This window comes from Hippopotamus amphibius, chromosome 9, assembly GCF_030028045.1.
Source record: "Hippopotamus amphibius kiboko isolate mHipAmp2 chromosome 9, mHipAmp2.hap2, whole genome shotgun sequence".
Taxonomy (NCBI): Eukaryota; Metazoa; Chordata; class Mammalia; order Artiodactyla; family Hippopotamidae; genus Hippopotamus; species Hippopotamus amphibius.
In genome coordinates, this window is record NC_080194.1 from 141,147,357 (window position 1) to 141,168,677 (window position 21,321).

A 21,321-nucleotide genomic window follows, 5' to 3' on the forward strand; every position below is an offset into this window, starting at 1 on the left:
ATGGGGCTGGGCTGAGGGATGACGGCCAGTCTGGTGCTCGGGGCAACCTTCTCGTCAAAAGATAGACGTGCTTCCTCCGTATTTCCATTTTATAAGCTGATATTTTCACTACCTGGTACCCTAAGTCAGCAGCTCGCTCCTGGCTTGGAACTAATTTGTGAAACACTGCCACTTTTCCCTTTACAGAATGACTGATACACGCGTTTTGCCTTAAAGTTTCTCTCCCCGGGGCACGCGTGTTGCTTGCAGCTCTGCCTCCCCCTTTGAGTCTGTTTTCCCAGCGACATCTGATTTCTCCTGTACTCGGTTCATCCGGCAGGCCCACGACCACAATTTATTCCATCGCGATTTGGGGCTCAGAGAAAAAAGACCCAGCCAGCCCCTGAGTCAGGCCCCTTGGAGAGGTTTATGTGATTAAAGGACTTTTAAGAGTGTCTCCTAAAGAGGGAGGCGGTGATGGAGGACGCTCCTGGGGCCAAAGGCAAAGTGCTGACACGCTTGTTGTTCTGCCTTCCCGGCCGATAAACTCAGGAACAAGAGCACTGGAAGGCGTCTTCAAGCTCCTTCTACTCTGATGAAAGCAATAAATAGAGTGAGAAACTCGCACTCACAGGTAAACAAGTACTTAGCGGAGAGCGTCTCGGGACTTCGGCATTTTGAAGAAAAAAAAAAAAGTCAGACGCTGCCGCCCGTCTGCAGCCCCACAGCCCGACGGCCCGTGTGCGCTGGCGGGGCTGCCACGCTGGCGCGGACGGGGCGCCCGGCCGTGGAGGGAGCGGGGGGCCCGCTGCACGTCGGAAGCCCTGAGACCTCCGCTCCCGGCCCGTGTGCACCCCCGACGCCCGCCAGGCCCGCGGCTCCAGCTGCCTCTCGGGGCCCTCGCCCCGCTTTCCCCTCCACGGAGGCGACCGCTCACCACCGCCTGACTCTGGGCCTTAGAGCCTCCCTCCTCCCAGGGACCCGCCCTGACCTCTGGCCCCCATCATTCTTGGTGGGCCGGCACGACCATCACGACGCCCTACATCAACCTGTTCTTTCTTTTTTGCCAATTCGGATTTTTGGAACTAACTGCACAATGAATAAAAGGCAAACCTTCAGGGCAGGGAGGATTCATAACTCCCCACACACAGAGTGCCTACGACGTGCCCGCGGTGCCCCGAGCCTGCACGCGTGTAAGCTCACCCGGCCTCGGGGCGGAGCTGCGGGGCTGCAGCCACGGCCACCTCCCTACAAAGGGGGCAGCCGAGGCCACCAGGGGCTCCTGCACCGGACAGAACCGGCCCAGGGCCTTATCCTCCCACGGCGCCTCGCTCCACGCAACCTGCTCTCGGAAGGCGCGGGGCGCGTGGGCACCGCTGCAGACCACCGTGGCCTCGGGGGGTTCGCCCGAGGAAGCTCCACGCGGGGTGATTCTCGGGGTGTCCCCTGAACGCCCAGGAGGAGGAGGCTGTTGTTCTCGTGTGCACGCGGGTGAGTCAGAAACGACCCGCACTCCGGTCCCGTTAAAGCTGCCTCACCTTCCCGCCAGAGCGCGGCTCACGTTTGACTCACCCTCGCGTGTCGTTACGTCCGTGTGTTACGTGTGTCGTGGACGCTACAACCTTGTCTGTCAGACAATTTTATTCGTTTAAAAGCTGTTCTTCATTAAAATTTACTAAAATACAGCATCTTGTTGCACATGGCTACCTGGAGCCCAAACACAGCAATTCCAGTGCCGTGAGCAGAACAGAGCCACCAGGACCTCCCGGCATCAGAGCTGACCGTCCGGTGTGCTGTCGTGGACACAGACACCCCCAAACGGGCCACTGAAGACCCTCACGTGCTCGGGAAAGGTCGCGATAAACACCCGTGCAGGCGGCGCGCTGGCCTGGACGCCGTGCCCAGGTGCACCGGGCATGGGCCTGTGGGGGGCGAGGCCCCGAGCGGGCAGCCCTGGCCGGGAGCGCCCCCCGGCCCCAGCGTGGGGGGCGAGGGGAGAGCCCCCCAGCCAGGGGTCCGGCCCCCAGCTGCTGCCCTCCCTGCTCCAACGGCTGCCTGACTGGGACGAATGGCCGGAGGAGCTTCACAGATAATTCTGGTTGCTCTGAAATAGATCCCACTCCAAGCTGCCCGTCTGCGCCCTGGCCTCACAAGTCAGAGCTCCCGCGGGGAGCGCTCGGGGGCACGTGGCTCGGGCGCCCGGGCCCCTGCCGCCTCCCTCTCCCTGCGGCGGTGCGGGGTGCTCCCGGCACCAGCGTCCTTCGGGCCAGCTGCGGGATGTCACAGTGCCGCCTGCCTGGCAGCCGCTCTGACGGCCTCCGGTGCTGACGGGGCGGCTGCAGGGGGGTGTCGCTGGTGCCTCGTGGACCTCTGGAGGCCAGGTTTGCTCACAAACACGGCTTTTCTTTTGCTGTACTTGGTAAATTTCTCTCCTTTCAGCCTGGAAAGGGCCTTTGGGGTGCTGCCAGCATGCCCCACGGGAAACCAAGTCGACGTGGGGGGCGCTGCCCTGCGTGTCTGGGCAGAGTGTCTGGGGCAGAGCGAGCCCTCCGGAGGGCAGGGGTCCCTAGAGGTGACTGCGGGGACATTGCAGCCGGGCTCCTGCCTCCGGGGAGGCCCTCTTCCCTGGCAGCCCATCTCACAGGGCGGGTGGGAAAGGCGTCAGTACAGGCCAGACATCATGGGACCACGCGGCCACGCGGGGAGAGCGGAGCGTCTGCCTGCAGCTCCAACCCGGCCTGTCGGACCTGCCACTGTGCACTCGCTGCAGCCCAGAGCAGGGCGGCCCGGCTCTGAACAGCCAGAGCTGCGATGGCTGAGTTCCACAACCAACAGCGGGCCTTTGCGCGTAACTACAGGTGTCTGTTTAACAAAATGCGAAATTGGGTTCACGAAGCCCTACTAGCTGGTGCGAACGGATGACCATCCGTCGGGAGTAGTGGCGGCCGCCACTCAGGCTGGGGACGTTGGCTCCCCTCGGGTGATGACCCCTGGGGGTCTCCTTCAAGACTGGGAACTGCAGGGGAGCGCTCAGGGCTCACGAAGGGGAGGGCGGGGCCGGGGGGTGCGTCTGTAAGGGAGGAGGCCTGCCTGCCTGCCTGCTTGTGGAATCTGTCCACCAAGGAGCCCTGGCCAGATTTGGGAAATGCAGCACCTTTAGGTGAACCCTAAAGGCAGAGCTGGCAAAGGTAAATGGTCTGCCCCGCCCCCACCCCACCCCGAAATCAGCCATAGGTATGGCTCCAATTCACTCTAATTCAGCCACAGACGGTCCCCCAGGGGCCTGAGCTGGAAAGCCTTTTTCTTCCAGACGGTAGCCTCCTACTAAGCTTTTGGTGCTTCTGGGTTTGCTTTCTCTCTTATTAGTCTGTCTGTTTTTCCTCCCTTTGTGTAGCTCAAAGTGACATTAAACTGGATTCCTGCAGCCCCTAACCTCCTCCTCCGTCCTCGCCCCCACCCCCACTTGGTTTAATTCCTTCCACTCCCTGAAACAGGAGGGCTTCTTCATTACATATTCAGCACGGCAATCCTCTACTAAGAAGAGCTCAGAATGTGCAACAGATTGGGGTTTTGAGATCCAATTTCAATACTGACTGTTCTGCATTCCTGGACTTAACATTATTTGAAGTGAGTATTTCAAAACATCAGCTTCTTGAGGGCAGAACTGGATTCGTAAATTTATTTAAAAGTGAGGGTCGGAGGCAGCATCAGGTCACAGGTGCTCTCTGTGGTACCACCTGCACCTGGGGACTCCACTCTGTAAGGGGGTCTGCACAGGGGAGCACAGGTGAGTAGAGGGCACCTTGCAGGTAAGTAGTGGGCGGGGTTGGCACCGCGAGGTTTTCTGAGTAACAGGAGAGAAGGGGGAGTTTAGGGTAGGAACATGGTCCCCTGGGGCGCTGCAGGGAGGCAGTGGTTTTAGCCCCTCTGCCGGTTTTGTAGAGGGACCCCTGAAAACCTCTAGCTTGAGCGAGTCGCAATTTCAGGACCAGAGTGCACTGCACGCCTGTGGACACAGCCTGCCTCCGCAAAGCTGAGTTTCGGTGGCGGTTGTGACAAGGACACACGGCTGATGTGAAAGCCGGGAGGAAACCTGGGAGGCAGGTCCCCTCTGGTTCCGAGCGGGAGAAGCTGGGCAGTGCCCGGGGCACACATGTCCCATCGGGAACTAACTGGTTGTTTAACAACGAAATGCAAACATCCTTTTCCTTCAATTAATGCGTCTTCTCTTCTCAAACGGCTATTGAGTAGCTAGGATACAAATACTTATTAAGCTGTTTGCACCTGGCCACTGGGTACGCAGAGCTGTCAGGCACGTCCCTGGCTGCAGCACGCGAGGAACCCCGCGAGTCACCGCGCGCGTGAACCCGAGTCACGGATGCTCTGGGCTGGGTGAGAAGCGCGGGTCGAACCCGCGTCTGGGGGTTGACGATGCGGAGAGGACGCCGCATCCCTGTGCTGGCTCAGCCACCTGCTGGCCGCGCGACCCTGGGACGTATCACCCAAGGTCTCAGACGGGGCTAGGAGTCGCACCTCGCGTGGTTGTCTGGAAATTCAAAGAGGGCCTGAACGCTAAGAGGCCTGCACGCGCGAGGTGTCCACAGACGCTGCCGCTGCCCAGGACACAGGCAGGCGGGAGGGGACCCTGGCCCTGTGGGCCAGCCGGGGACAGCCGATGGTGCCTGGTCCACGGGGCTCACCCCTGGACAAGTGTCTCGGCCGCACAGTTGGTGAGAGCACGCTTCCCGGGCCCCCGGGCACTTGAGGGACTGCCTGGCCACCCGCTGAGGGAAGGCACAGCTCCGGCTCCCAACGGGTCACTAGTGGATGGACGTGAGGTCCCCAGAGGGCGCTGCCAGAGGAGGCGGTCCGGGCCGTGGGGCCTGCGCTGTAAGAACGCTGCACGCTGGTGGGATGTCTCAAGTGCTGTTTACTGAATGGAAAGGGCCGCCCGGTGGTGGCCGAGCCGCTCGAGGCCGACTATGCCACACGGCCCCCTGAGGGCGTCACGATGCCCACGGGGCAGGGCGAGGGGTCTGAGCGGGGAGCCGAGGAACATGGTCCTCCCCAGCGTCCCCCAAGGCCAGAGCCTGTGTGGATTTTATCAAACCTGCAATTTTTCTTCCCAAACCAAGATTTAAATTCAGCCCTAATCTGAACGGTTTTTCAGAAACCTCTTCCATAAAATAAAATCATTAAAAGCCCTAAAAGGTGAGCTGTTCCCCAGAGGCCCCCCCCGCAGGAGACGAGAGGCGGCCGGCGCCCAGCCCTGTGCCCGGCTCCCCGGGCGCTGCTCGCCCTGAGGTCCCCCGAGAGCCCTGGGGACGCGGGCGGCCCCGCAGCGGGGTCAGGAGACAGGTGTGGCCCGGCCGCTCGTGGGCAGGGGCCAGGACCAGGGCGCCACGGCTGCTGCAGCAGTTTCCGCACAGGCAGGTGCCCGGGCTCAGCTGCTGCAGGAAGGGTCACCCGCCCGCCTGAGCCTCAGTTTCCTCAGCTGTAAAACGGTCGTGATCTCAGCGGTCACCTCACTGAGCTGCCGTGAGAACAAAGGGAGGGAAACGCCCATGAAGCACGCACCAGAAACACTGAGCGTGGCCAGGCCGAGACCGCGGAGGCTCGTCCCGTTCAGGCAAGGAGACCAAATCTCCAGATTCCGAGGCCACAGCCCAGCAGCGAGGCCACAGCAGGCAGCTCCCGGTGGCACCGTCCTGCTGGCGGGGGGGGCGGGCCCTCTGCCCCACGGCCAGTCACCCTGCAGCGGGGCAGGCACCCAGGCCCTGCCAGCCACGGTGTTTGGAGCTGTGTCCGTGGCTCTCTGTTGGGGCAAACTTGTTCCTCCTTCTTCTGACGACAGAGACCCTTACCTGTAATGATGCCGTTTTTCTCCAGGGGCTCCTGCCAGCTGACCTTGAGAGACGTGTCCAGAATCTCTGTGAAGCTCAGATGACCCACGGCCCCCGGTTCTAGTAATTAGAAACAAAGTCATCTGTTAGCAGAACAGCCCGATTCTCTCTGGTCAGATCTGTGTGGAACGTTCTAACTGTGGAAGAAGGCAGGAGCTGGATCACGCCCGCAGGCCAGAACCCACAGGAAATGCCAGAGAAAACCTGGAAGGGACGGGGCGTCCCAGGTGTCACAGGCAACCCAGGTACAATTTCACTTGGCCTCCTCCCAGCCTCGCCCAGAATGCAGAGACCGGCAGCAGGAGATTAGATGCAATCCCTTTTGCGTCTTTCTCCTGCTCTGGTCTCACGGGAACAACCAGGTGGCTGGAAGCTGAAAGCAGTGTCCTGGACGCCTCTGCGGCCATGGCGTGCTTCTGGCTCGTGTGGACGGAGCCGGGAGCCCTGGCCCAGGGGTGGGGCCGGCCACACCTGGCCGCAGGGCGGTTCTGCGGACCTGCTCCAGATTCTAGGCTGCCGCCTGCACTCTCTCCCAGGGACCCCAGGGGCAGGGCAGGTGTGAGGCATTTCTAGCAAAAATGCATGTTTCCCTGCAGTCTCCCTGACCGTAGCCTCTTCCTAACGCAGGAGGGCAGAGGAGCAGAACTGTGGTTTAATGCTGGGCTCAGCGGGCTTCCAGCCCGCCTTCGCTGCTTGCCGGCGGTGCCGTTACTTGGACGCTCTAAGCCTTAGTGTGCTCATCTGTGAAACAGGGAGAATAAAGATAAGTCACTGCAAGGGAACTCTGAGGAGAAATGGGATAAAACATGAAGGCAGCGAGCGTGCTCCTGGCGCCACAAAAATGCTGCCTCACGTTGGCTGCTGTCGTTACTAGTTGTCAGTTGCCGTATCGTCAGAATATGAAGTCATTTCTAAGATGAGCTTGCTGTCACTTTGAAGAGCACTGGGGAGAAAAGGCCTGAAAGGCCCAAACATGAGGTAAACAGATCCAAGGTTACGGATTCTCAGAGCCAGAGGGACATTACGGATCTGCCCCGACCCTCCCGCCTCTGCCGTCGTAGATTCAACTCCAGGCCCAGGGCAGCGAAGCCACGGCCTGCGGAGGCGTGGCCACCAGGCCCAGAGCTGGGTCTGGCATGCGGGTCTCCTGCCTGCCCTGGAGGGCCCGCAGGGGCGTCCGGGGGCTCTGAGCCCACCTCCTGCTCCGGCTCCCCCAGGCTTAAAGCCCCCACCACACGCCCCAGGGCTGCCTCCCTGCGTGGTGACCAGGTGTGGGAAGAGGTGACAGGGTGACGGTGCCAAGAGGGATGTTCTTACAGGGCAGCTGGTTACGTCCCAGCTCTGCGCAGGGGGTGGGAGCAGGTGGAAAAGGAAATTCTGGAGAGGCGGCAGGAGCCTTAAGATGGGGCTGGGGACGTGGCAAGGGGAAGGGAAGAGAGAGGGGCTCCACTGTTCCCCCAGCCGGCATCGCAGGGCGCCTGGCAGACATCCCCCAGCCATCAGTTCCGCCAGACCTGCTCCGCTCTCCTCTCTGTCGTGGCCCCCTTACACATCCCTCTCTGTGCCCCTTTCAGGAGAAGTGCAGGCGACCCCATCAGGGAGGAGGAGAGGGAGGCGCAAAGGCAGAATCGGAGACGAAGGAGAACGAGAAGGGAGGGGAGACATGGGCTGACTTCATTTCTGCTCCAGTCAATGAGCACTGGGCCCCGTGACTCCCTGGTCAACCTCTGGGCAATGCTGCAGGGAGAGATTTCTCATAATAACAAAATGCAATCTTTTAAGCCTAAAATAGGAGAGCATGAAGTCAAGGGTGCTGGCTGTCCGGACAGGAGTAGAGTTTGGGGGATTCCAGTCGATGAGCCTCAGCCCTGTTCTGGCTGCTGTCAACCTTGCCGAGAGGGCAAATTCAATACCTGGTACTCAGCTGGTACTCGGACAAAGCCTCCGAACACAAGTTGTGACTCTTAAAAAATGGTAACAGCCTCAGCACACACACTCATCTGGGTGAAACTTTCAAAAGACTTTTTATGGATGAGCTCGAACACTCTGACAAATCTCACTCCTTAAGCTGGAGCGTGGCTGTGAAGACCATCTCAGCCTCCCCCAGTGCTGTTTGCAGAAAGACATTCTGACGGATTTTTGAACTGACTTGTTCTTTTTCCGATCCACAGAGCAGCAAAGAAAGCTTTTTGCTCCTTTTATATTCTCAGTGTCTCTGCTTCCTGGATTCCTGCCCACATGTGCTTTGTCCTCTAGCTCTGCTGAAACCAGCTGGCAACGCCTAGGCTTAAATTTATATTCTGTTTCCTCTTTACTGTGCCGCACCCCCCACCCCCAACAAGTTCTTATTTCATCAAAGACTTGGAGAAGGAGGCCCGCTGGATGTGAAACTAACCGCGGCGCCGTCCGTGCTGTCACTACAGAGCGATGGGGGCCATTTCTCCAGCACCCAGAGTCCCGAGTCCTCCTTTAAAGGCCGCCCCCCCAACAGCTGACAGTAGCCCTACCTCCCACCTTTCAGTGAGATGGTCCACATCCACAAGGATGCTCTATCTTTCTAAATAGGATCAACAGGCTCCCTGCCTATCAAAAAAATGGCGGTTCAGTTAGAAAATTCTACAAAGATGACATCACTGCCATTTTCCTCAATTCCCAAGACATCCCTGATTTCTCCTCTTCCTTACTAATGGTGGACCCGGTTGCACAGAATTATGGGACATTTCTCCATAGTTTTGTCTGTTTAACTGGCAACAATAGGGCTTTTTTTACTAAAGATCTCAGCTAGGAGTCTTCTCTCATTTATCTGAAGAAGTTCTCTGCTTTTGCCATTTTTTACTTTTAAGAAGTGTCCTCTGGAAAGTAAAGCCTGATATCCAGTTGGACCTGGCTGTGATTGGAACTGAGATGCTGCCCTGGCCTCTTCTTTCAGTAATGAAATAGAAGAAAACGTGCAAGTGATGAAGAACCATGGGGGGTGCGTGACAGAGGCTCCTAGAATTCACTGCCACCCCCTTGGTAACGGGGACTCTCCCTTCCCATCCCGCCTGCAAACTAAAGGAGTCAGGTTGTGTTTTCCTACAGAGAAGTGGAGAGCGGGGCCTCGGAACAAGCAGGACCCCTCTTCCTCTTCCACAGGTCCAGCCTGGGCGGGCCCTCTGCTCCTCGCCCCGCCCCCGCACTCAGTCCTCACACCAGCCTCCTTGCTCAAGACGGTGCCAGAGCCCAGCAAGCCCCCTGCTTCTCCTAAGCCCACCTGATTCCCTGAGTCCTGCATCCACTGAGGTGGCTTTAACTGCCAAGGACCTCACACCTCAGATGCTCTGAGGTGGAACTGATGTCAGCTATTTTCATCTGTGGTTAGACCACGTGCTCAGTTATATTCCCTTACTTTTCCTTGGAAAATAAGGCCGCGATCGCTATTGCTAGGACGCCCAAATCGACCTCTTCAGACTCGCTGCTGCCTTGATGTGAATGTGTCCCGACTGAAGCCAGCGTCCTCACTCTGGACCTGTTCCCCAGCTTGAGGGCGTCACCATCTACCCCGACACCTACGATGAAGTTTGTGGAGTCATCCTGAAGAACTCCTCCGTCCCACCCCTACGTCTAACCGGCCCCATTCTCTGTGACACGCGTCCAGGGTCTCCCCTGCTGCTGGCCCCACCGCTGGGGACAGGCGCACATCATCACTGTCTTCTTCCCAGACCACGTCCCATTTATCTCTCACCCAGCATCACACAACTGCAGAAAGAGCTTCTGAAACACTCGAGTCACAGCCCTAGGGGAAACCCTTCTGTGGCTCCCCAGTGCCTAGACTCTCTCCATCCAAGTATCTCAACTGCTAAGTTGGGTCAGCTCCCAATTTGTGTCTCTAGGGTCACCCCCACCCCTAGACTGCACGGATGCTAAGCTAAGCACCTCATAGCCTCTCTCACTCTCTTTGCCGTTACAGGCTCTATTTCTTCTTGACCATTCTCTGCATGGAAAGCTTGCCCATCAAGGTTGACCTCAGTTCTTGCCTCCTCTACAAGAATGACCTGACTCCCCCAGGTACTTTCTGTCACTCCTCACTGGGCTGCCACAGCCACTGCTACAGGCCTCCTTCCTCAGGGGCGCTGACCTCAGTCCTGTCCACCTCACAGCTGATAAGGCTGGGAGCTCAAAGGCAGAGGCTGTGCTTACTTATCTCTGCTCCCCCTTCCACACCCAGCTGGCTCCCTCCCACATAACAGGCATTCCACAAACATCTGGATGCAAGTACACATACACACTTGTATGTTGGATAGATGGATGAATGAATCACCTGCAATTATGACAGGCCCAATGGGCACAGGACTTGATGAGGTAGCCATAATTTTTTTTTAAAGGAAAAGCCTAAATTTGACCAACTTTCTCCTTTAATCCTAAAATCTGATGAGGGCTATATAAAGTTTATAATTATGAAGCAGATTCCATAGCAGAATACACATTATTTTTTCAAGCACTCATAATACAGTCACTGAGATTGATCACATTCTGGCACATAAAACCAACCTCAATAAATTGAAAAGAGTTAAAATTATGCACAATGTGTTCTTTGACTGTAATGGAGCCAAGCTAGAAGTCAATGGCAGAAAGAAAACAGGAAAATCTCCAACACATGGAAATGAAATGGCACACTTCTAGATAATCCATGGGTCAAAGAGGAAGTCTCAAAGGAAATAAAAATATATAGAGCTGAAGGAAAATGAAACAGAACATATCAAAATATGTGGGATGCAGCTAGAGCAGTGTGAAGAGGAAAATTTATAGCAGTAAGTGCTTACTTCAGAAATGAGGACAGGCCTCAAATCACTAATCTAATTGCTTACCCCATTAAATTAAAAAATGAAAAGCAAAATAAACCCAAATCAAGCAGAAGGAAGGAAATAATAAGAGCAGAAATCCATGAAATTGAAAGTAAGAAGACAATAGAGAAAAGTTAATGAAACAAGATAGTGGTTCTTCAAAAAAATCAATAAAATTGATAAATTTCTAGGAAGAATGACCAAAAACCTCCACAAAAAACAGAAGAAAAAGCTCAACAATATCAGGAATGAAATAGGGAATATGACTACATATTTTGCAGCCACTAGAAAGATAATAAGGAAGTACTACCAACAGCTTTACACTCACAAATTCAACAACTTAGATGACGGATTCCTTGAAAATCACAAACTACCAAAATGAAATAAACAACGGAACAGTACTATAACCATTAAAGAAACTGAATTTATAATTTAAAAACTCCCCAAAAAGAACTCTCTAGAACCAGAGGATTTCACTGAAACATTCTACCAAACATTGAAAGAAGAATACCAATTTTTCACAATATCTTCCAGAAAACAGAGGCATATGGAACACATCCAAACACACTTTATGAGGGCAATATTATGCTGATACCAAAACCAAACAAAGACAATAAATACAGGAAAGGAAAACTTCAGACCAATATCTCTCATGAATTTATATGTAAAACATCTGCCATAAAGCACTGGCCAACTGGATCCAACAACATGAACAGTAATTATATACCATGACCAAGTGGGATTCATTCCAAGTATGCAAGGTTGGTTCAACATTTGAAAATCAATCCACCTTATCAATTAACAAGCTAGAAAGAAAAATTATATGGTTATATCAATTGATGCAGTAAAAGCAACTGAAAAAAATTCAACATTTATTCATGACAAAAACTCTCAAGTTAATATCAGAGGGAAATTGCCTCAACTTGATAAAGAACAGCTATAGGACTTCCCTGGTGGTGCAGTGCTTGAGAATCTACCTGCGAATGCAGGGGACATGGGTTCGATCGCTGGTCCAGGAAGATTCCACATGCCATGGAGCAACTAAGCCTGTGAGCCACAACTACTGAGCCCATGTGCCACAACTACTGAAGCCCACGTGCCTAGAGCCCGTGCTTCGCAACAAGAGAAGCTACCACACTGAGAAGCCCACACACAGCAACGAAGAGTAACCCCTGCTCTCCGCAACTAGAGAAAGCCCATGCACAGCAGTGAAGACCCAATGCAACCAAAAATAAAAATAAATAAAAAAAAATTTTTTTAAAAAAGAACAGCTATAAAAAATATCATACTTAACAGTGAAAGACCAAATGTTTCCCTTCTAAGATTATGAACAAGGCAAGAATGTCTGCTCTCACCACTCTTATTCAACACAGTACTAGAAATTCTAGCCACTGCAGTATGGCAAGAGAAAGAAATAAAGGACACATAGGTTAGAAAGGAAGAAAGGGAAGGACATGGACATGCCTACAAAAGGAGGATCTTTGTGGCACTGGAACCATGCAGTGTCTTGATGGTGATGGCAGACACACCAATCTACATACGTGACACGCTGTGTCGAACTGAACTGAACACATACACACACGCACGCACACGCGCACAAGGGAACACATAAAAGTGCAGAGGTCTAGACGGGACTGACGGTTTGCATCGATATAAATATACTGGTTGTGACAGACTATCCTCTGCAAATGTTACCATTGAGGGAAACGGGGCAAAGTGTACGTGGGAGCCTAGTATTATTGCCTATGAGTTCATGTGAATCTATAACTATCACAGCAAAATTTCAATTAAACAAAAAGCAGACAGCAGATCAAAGTCAGAGTATGGGAAGGACATCTGGGACCAGTGAGTAGTGGCAGAGCTACTTTTTGTCTTTTTAACAGAAGGAATATCAGCAGTCTCAGAGGGTCAAGAAATCCATCTCTATTCTTCCTGTGTCACTAACATGTTGAGGGCCTGGAGCCAGTACAAGGTGGTTACAGCAGAGTAGCGGGATGAAAGTCAGATGGCTACAGGTTTTGGAGAGTGGGAGAGGTTAGGGGTCAGAGCAGTCGTTTATACTGAAAGCTGGGTGACTCGGTGGGCAGCACAGTCAGGCAGCTGGCACTTCTGGGTGAAGGGGACCCGAGCATATCTGTGGGCTGAGGAAAGGTCAGACTCTTCATCCTCTGAGAGAGGAGGGAGGAGGACCGAGGGTGAGAACACAGGGAAACTCAGATGGAAGGAGGAAAGCGAGGAAGCTCATCTTGCATGACCTTGACCCTTTGGAACACAATGTTTTTTTTTTTTTCAATTACTAACAATTGTAAGGAGCCTCATTGTATATAAATCTTTGTGCACATCTGTGATTGCTTCCTCAGAAAATGTTTTCCAGGAGCGTCAGCTGGCCTAGGAGCACAGAAGCAGCTGATGTGATTTAACCAGAGGGAGACGGTGGAAAGGCCAGGGCCTTAAGAGGGCCGTGGGTGAGACGCCCCCTGGAAGGTTGGGGAAGACGCAGGCTGGGAGGCTTTAGGGGAGGTTCGAGAAGAAGGTAAGGGGATTGGAGGTTGAAATCTGAGTGAAGAGAAGTCTAGCCAGACAAGACCAACGGCTGAGTGCACAGCCGGGACTGGACTGTCTCGTCCCCACAGCTCCTCCCTCTAGCCAGGCGTCCACGGACCACCCCTGCCAAACACTATTGGTGGTTTCAGCGACATATCTCCCCAGGGTGAGCAGACTGTGAACACCCTGAGGCCATGCAGTTTCCTAGTGGCCCCTCTGCTCTTGCCCGGCGCTGGATGAGACAGTGGCCCAAACCTCTGTGACATCTGAGTAGCGGCTACTGACCAGGCGCTTGGAAGGGAGAACTCACTGTCTTCATGCGTCCGTATGAGCTGAGGTGTGCTTGGGGGCCCGTCCCCTGGAGTGGTGAAACACAGCACGCATGTGAAGTAGGCAGTGAACTTCTTCAAGTTCGTTATGTACCCGTGGTGGACTCCGTGGAAATCTGGAGCGATGGTGACAACAGTGACGGCCTCGGGGACGTCCGCGGGCCACGCCAGAAGCTGGGATGGAACAGGTTGAAAAAGAGACCCTTTTAATCGCATGTCTTCACCCTTAAGTCTGCGCCGGCATTTTATTTCGCAATTAATATGTCTTCAAAGAAAGCAAAGTCATAATTAAGAAACCCCATACATCCTACAATTGATAATCTCATTGAAAAATACTGAGCTTAAAAGATATCTCATAGATTACTGAGGACAAACATATATATTTATATATATATATATTTTATATATGTGTATATAAATAAAATATCCACTTTAACTCATACTGGGAAAACAGACACTCCTCAAACCTTCGCCTTCTGTTCACTTAAACATGTTATAGAACATATATGTTTCTTAACGTTAAGAAATCATGATGACGTTACCTGTTATTCAACTAGATCAGTACAATGAAACATCAGTACAAATACTTCTTCAGATAGGCACCGACACTGACTCAAAAAGAAGCCCCTGGTTCAACGGGAACAATGTGAATTACTTACAATTATACGCCAGTTTTCGGAAAAGGATTTTAGGAGACTGATTATGATTTTAAAGAAATGTAGTATATATACACATTCCAGGGGAAGCTGTTTTAGTGTTTTGGCAACACTATGCACGAGTGTGACTTTTAATTCCTCTGACTCCAAGCATTTCTAGGGTTAGTGCGGTCTGAAATTGATAGGGTTAGTGCGGTCTGAAATTGACGCTCTGCAGGCCGGTGGGGAGTGTTTATGGAGACGAGGCCGACAGCCAAGCCCTGAAGTGAGCACCCCGGTCTGGCCAATGAGACGGGATGGGAGCCTCGAGGAGGCAGAGTCATCGTCGTTGATCAATATGATCTCCTTTCTAAGAAGCTTCTGACTGTAGATGCCTCTGGGGGAAAAGAAAAGGCAGGGCAGATTTCTAGCTACATCTGCCTTTCTAGGGAAAAACAAGTGTTTTAGTAAGTTGAATCCAAATGGGAAAAAAAAAAATGAACTGTGTGTCTGAGGAAATAATACTCTCTGAACCTGAAATGACCAAGTTTTCAAGTAAACCAGGTGGAATCCCTTGTCCATAAAGATCTTTCCCAAGTTCACCTGCAGTCGCAGGTAACATTCAGATGGGCTCCCGGTCCAACCAGGAGACACTCATCTGAAAGGAAGGGGGGACCTGTACGTTTGGAACCTGCGTCCAGGTTCATCTCTGAAGGTAACATATTCTGGTACTCAGACAGAGGGTGGGTAGGAATTGTCTCTAATTCAGTGTGGGTTGGTGCCCCGAGTCAGCTGGTCTCAGCTCTACGAACAGAACTTTCCCTGAAGTAGCGAGAGGGGGACCTACTCACCCTCACCTGGTAGAAACATCACTCAGCTGCAGCCGGGCCCTTTGCTCTAAGCCTGCACTCCTCTGGGAGGGCCCCTCGGGGGAGAAGTGGTTTGTCCACGTGCTGACTGCAGTCCCGCTGGTCACTCTAAGGGGACGGCCTTTCTCATAACGCCGCTCAGTTCTGTGTGTTCCATACGAACCATCCTCTGTTTTGTTTTGTTTTGTTTGCTTTTGGCCACGCTGCACAGCTTGTGGGATCTTAGTTCCCCGACCAGGGATTGAACCTGTACCCCTGGCAGTGAAAGTGCAGAGTCCTAACCACTGGACGGCCAGGGAGCTCCCACGAACCACCCTCTTGATAACCAGCAGTTTGAGTTTCTGAACCAGTACAGCTGATGACAAGACCTTGGATACAAGGTGACCCCACGAGGTCACAGGCTCTGTGACTGGACGCCGTGGGTTCCTGATGAGATGAGGGCGGCCCCCTCACTGGCCACAAGACGCTGACACACCGCGACAGCCCCGAGCCGTGGCCCGAGGCGCCTACCTTGTAGCCCTGGTTGATGCCGTTGATGAACTGCTGTGGCGGAGGGCTCCACAGGCACCGGAGGGTCGTGGCGTTCACGGCTTCCACCTGCACGTTCTGCGGGGGTGCGGTCGGCACTGCTCAAGGGGAGCCGCGGGGACAGCAGGACACGTGGCAGGAGGCACGGGGGGACATGGGGGGAGGAGAGGAGACTCTTAGCTGCCGCTCACGATTCACTGGCGACCACAACACTGGGAACGGGGAGGGGGAGGGTGTTGGGTGTTTTGGGAGCTAATCGTGATGTTACAAAGAAGAGAACTGGGCGACTTCTCATTTTCTGGGGGAGAATTCTTGCAGGCGCAGGCGGGGTCCACAGAAAAGTGGACCAGGTCACCTCATTCCACGGGGGAGCCTTTCCTAGGGATGGCTAGCAAACAACAGCTTTCTCTATTTTTTTTTTCCAATTACCCAATATTTGAGATCAAGCCAAGGTTTCACCCAGAAACCTGCCTCCCCTGTTTACACCACTGTTTCAAGCCCAATTATACTTCATATGAAAAAAATCATCCCTTTTCACGTGTCGTTATTTATTCATTGGGAGGCTAAATTTCTCTTTGTCATAGAAACCACCATTTAAAGCTTTCCACTTCCCACTTCTTTTATTGAACAGCTACGAACCCAATTATATACCTGCCCAGAGGCCTGCCTTCAGGGAAGTCACATTCTAGGGGAGACACTCACAGAGCTGCGGTAAGCAAGGCCCTCTAGTAAACACATAGGGCAGAGCCTCTGCCCTAGGAAGGCACGGAAGCTTCAGATCAGGAGACGCCTGCACGAGGTCTGGGACAGACTTTTGAGGAGGGAGAGGCCTTGAGAAGGGCATTCGCATCTGGGAAGATGGAGTGAGCAAAGGCAAGTATTACAAAAAACTGGTGAATGGTGAGAAAATAGTGAGCATGGCTGGGCGTGGAGTCCGGGGGGAAGAGGGGCGGAGGAGGTGGACAAGTCACCGTGAGGACTGCCTCACAGCCCAGACACGGTGGTTACAGTGCATGTGGTAGGACACAGGGAATCAAAAGTCTTTTTAAAATGGTGGTGACGTGACACAGACAGCTTTTTAAGGATGATAACCCCAGTGGCCGCTGGAGAGGGGACCAGCCCACTGGCTGTGCTGTATAACTTTTTGCAGAATGCAAAAAAAAGATTCTGGTTCTTAAGGAGCTTGTTCCAAAAGAAAGACACGAATCCCAAGGGATCCTTTGGCTCAAAGTACAGAAACAAAGACAAGAGTCTCCTGGCACAGAACACGAGAGGACATAGCACAGTCCTGTTAAAAATCACTAAACCTTTCTTTATGCTCTTCTCCAGAAGCTCATGCCATTAGGCAGAGATGAAAAACAGAATTCATCCAAGCCCCTCCAGTCACGCTCCAAGTCATCTGTCTTTCCCCATCTGCTCTGGCTGTGCTATCTCTGGGTCCCTTGCTCCGTAAGTCACCAAGAAGACTGTCCCACTTTTCACTCAGCACCCATCCAAAATTTGTAGGCTAAAAATGGCCACAGGGGTAGCTGTGCCTGGGCTGCAGAGAGTTGGAAACAACACTGCATCCATTAAGCATGAGAAAAAGCTGAACAAATGGTAAAGTTTTAACTTTTCTTGAGCCCGTAAGGAAGCTGAGGTCACAGGGCAACCAAGCGTCTGAAACACAAGAAAAGATGGACCTCCTCCAGGAGTAGGAATGTGAACATGGGCTCACCTGTGACAAGGTACAGGAGAAAGAGCAGTGGACACCACACAACTGGGAAAATTCAGCCAAGATTCTTAATGAATTGCTAAAGGCTGAACGTGGGCTAGCGCAGGAGTACAGAAAGTCTGTGCTGCAGATACACAGAAAAGTACAATGCATATGAGACACAAAGACAAGAAACACAGCGCTTCCCATCAGAGACTCCGTGAGCCAGAAGGTAATGGAGTGATATCTTCAAAGTACTGATAGAAAAATTTATCACCCCAGAATTCTATATTCTGTGAAAATACCTTCTAAATATGAAAGCAAAATAAAAATGTTTTCAGAAAGACAAAAACGGAGAGATTTCATTGCTTGCAGACCTGCATGCACTGTGACAAATGTTAAAGGAATATGATATCGGACACCAAAACTTTAGATCTTTGCAAAGAATTGATGATTTCTGGAAATAGTTAAAATGAAGTAAATACAACGTATTTTTTTCTTATTTTGGCTCACTCTGAAAAATAGTAGCAATTTATTGTGGGCTTATAACATAGTAGGAATAAAACGAATGACCACGATAGCACAAAAGACAGGAAGAAGGGACTGAAAGTGTACTGTTGTAAGGTTTCTAATTATACACAGAGTTCAAGGCAAATTGTACTTAATGAATGATATATATTTTAAGCTCCAGAGTAATCACCACATGGGTCTGAAAAAGAGATGTAAATAAGGCAAGAGTGGAACAAATAATGTAATCATAAAAATATCTAATGAATCAGAAAGCAGGCGGGCAAAAGACAGAGAAAAGGAAAATAATAAGAGATGGAACAAATAGAAAAGAGTTAGCAAGATGGCAGGTTTTAATTCCGTCATAGCAACAGCTGCATTAAGTGTGAGCAGTGTGTACGTCCCAATAAAAGAGCGATCACAGCTGAATGAGAGCAAGACCCAGCTACGTGGTGTCAAAAACAACGCCACTTTAAACAGGAGGACACAACAGCTTAAACATAAGAGAATGGGAAAAAAATACATGAAAGCACTAATTAAAATAAACCTGGAGTGATTATAAATTAATATCAAAGTAAGTGTCCTACCAAGGAATAAAACCAATGATAAAGAGGGTCGTTCTATAATGATGATGTAATCTATTCACCAAGAAGACTCAAAGATCCTAAATGTGGATGCGACAGAGCTTCAAAATACAAAAGGCAAAGGTGACAAAACTGAAAGTAAACACTAGACAAGTCTACTAGTATAGCTGGCGATCTCAACACTCCTTTATTAAAAAATAAAAAAAAGGGGAGACAGAGAACACCAGTAAGGATCTACGAGACCAGAACAACATCATCAAGGAACTTGACCTACATGATATTTCTTGTGCAATCTACCCAACAGCAACAGGCTACACATTCTTTTCAAGCACACGTGGAACTTAACCGAGATGGACATATTTGAAATATATATGTCATATAAAACAAACCTAAACAAGTTAAAAATAATTGAAATCACAAAACGTATGTTTCATGACCCAACAGAATTAAACTTGAAGTTAACAACAGAAAAATATGTGGAAAATCCCTAAAAACTTAAAAATTAAGGAACACACTTCAAAATAATCCATGAGTTAAACAGGAAATCACATGGAAAATCAGAAAGCATTTTTAGTTACATGAAAGTGAAAAACATAACATATCAAAGTTTGGGGATGTTGAAGTGTTACGGAGGAATTTATAGCATTTAGATGTTTATATTAGAATCTAAACTTCTAGCTTAAGAATCTATGAGAGTAAATTAAACCTAAAAGAAAAGAGAAATGGAAGGAAAGAGTAAAGAAAAAGAGCAGAAATCACTGAAATGAAAATAATAACAGAGAAAACCGATTCATACGAAAGCTGGTTCTTTTAAAAATCAATAAATGTCTAGCCAAACTGATGAAGAATAAATAGAAATCACAAGTCACCAACGTCACCAATGTCACCAACATCAGGAGACACCTCCATAAACCCCACTGGTAGTAAACAAATAGAACATTGTGAGTATCTTTATGCTCATTAAATCAACAACTTCGATGAAATGAACACATTCTTTAAAGGAAACACACTTCCAATCTACTCAAGAAGAAACGGATGACCTGGGTAGTCAAATAGCTATCAAATATTTGAATACAAAATTAAACCCTTTCAACAACAACAAAAAACTCTAGGCACGTAAGGTTCACTGGTTAATTCTACTAAGCATTTGAAGAAGAATGACGTAAAAGACATTCTAAAGCATTATCCTGACACCAAAATCAGAAAAAGATGTTGGAGAGAAAAAAAAAAAAAAGAAAAGAAAACAACAGCCAAATATCCCTGAGAACACAGGTGCAAAAATCCTTAACAAAATATTAGAAAATCAAATTCAGCAATATGTAAAAATCACAATTTATCCCAATCAAGTGGGGTTTATCTTACAAACACAAGGCTGGCTCAACAGTTGAATATCAATCAGGGTAATTCCCCATTATCAACAGAATTTTAAAAATATGATCACCTTGATAGATTTAGAAAAAGCATTTGACAAAATTCAACCTCCAATAGGTGATTAAAAAAAAAAAACACCTCAAAGTAGGAATTAAAAGGAACTTACTAAACTTGCTAAGGGGCATCTGTAAAACACCTACAACCAACATCTTATTTAAGATGAAAAAATGAATGCTTTCCCCTAAGATCAGGAACAAAGCAAAGGTGTCTTTCTTTCTCAGCATTCCTATTCTGGAAGGGCAAGCTGGTGCAGCAATGCCAGAAAAAGAAATAAAAGGCATACAGATTGAAAAGGAAAACAAAACAGACCTCTCTCTATTCACAAACAATATGATGGTCCAAGTCGTTCACCAACATGCTGCTGGCACTGGGATAAGTGAGATCATAGGATACAAGATCAAAACACAGAAGTCAATTCGACTTCAACACGTGAGCAATGGACAATTGGAAACTGAAATTAAAAACTCAGTACCATGTATATGGCAGTGAAAGCATGAAACAGACATAAATGTAACAAACTATATGCAAGATCTGTGAGCTGAAAAGTGATGAAAGAAATCAAAGACCCACGTAAATGAAGAGTCACAGCATGTCACAGGACTGGAAGACAGCAAAACAACGATGTCGGTTCTCCCCCAGTTATCTACAGGTTGAGTGCAACCCTAATCAAAATTGCAGCCAGCATTTTTTAGAAATTGAAAAATTGACTTTAAAATTTATATGGAAAAACAAAGAAATAAGAATAGCAAAATCAATTTCAAAAAAAAAAAGAACAAAATTGAACAACCTTTACTACATGATATCAAAACTAACTCTAAATCTATAGTAATTGAAACAACGTGTTATTGGAGAAAGGAACACTGATCAATAAAACCATGAGTTCAGAAATTATTCACACACAGATTGGTTTTTAACAAAAGTACAAAGGCAAACTATGGAGAAAGATAGTCTTTTCAACACATGGTGCTGGAAAAAAATGGACATCCACGTGCCAAAAAACCCCCAAAAACCTGGATCCGTACCTTACAGCACACATGAGAACTAACTCAAAGTACACATGGATCACAGGCTTACATGTAAATCTGTAATTGTAAAACTTCTAGGAAAAAATAGCTATGGTGTTGGGTTAGGCAAAGATTTCTAGATATGACAGCAAGGGTATAAATCCACAAAAGAAGGAAAGTGATAAATCTGACTTCATCAACATAGCAACCTTCTGCTCTATGAAAGACACCTGTTGAGAAAATGAAAGGAGAGGCCACAGAATGGGAGAAAATACTTGTAAGACACATACCCAATAGAGGACTTTTATTCAGAATATATTAAGAAAAACTTTCAAAACTCAATAATAAGAAAACCAAAAACTCAAAAAATTGTCAAAAATAATTAGTTACTTCAACAAAGAAAATATAACAGCAGAAATAAGCGTGTGAAAAGGTCCTCCGTCAACATCACTGGTCACCAGGGAAATTAAATCGTGATGTGATGCCACTACA

The 21,321-nt window shown here is 49.8% G+C and overlaps 1 protein-coding gene across 1 annotated transcript in view; it reads right to left on the minus strand.

Moving 5' to 3' along the window:
- Positions 1-21,321, minus strand: part of SDK1 (sidekick cell adhesion molecule 1) — a 793,009-nt gene that overhangs the window by 116,487 nt on the left and 655,201 nt on the right. The window contains exons 18-20 of the mRNA XM_057750135.1: positions 15,593-15,708; positions 13,560-13,752; positions 5,844-5,942 (exon numbers count right to left, since the gene is read on the minus strand). Coding sequence (XP_057606118.1) covers positions 5,844-5,942; positions 13,560-13,752; positions 15,593-15,708 — 408 coding nt within the window. The remainder of the gene's footprint in view (positions 1-5,843; positions 5,943-13,559; positions 13,753-15,592; positions 15,709-21,321) is intronic.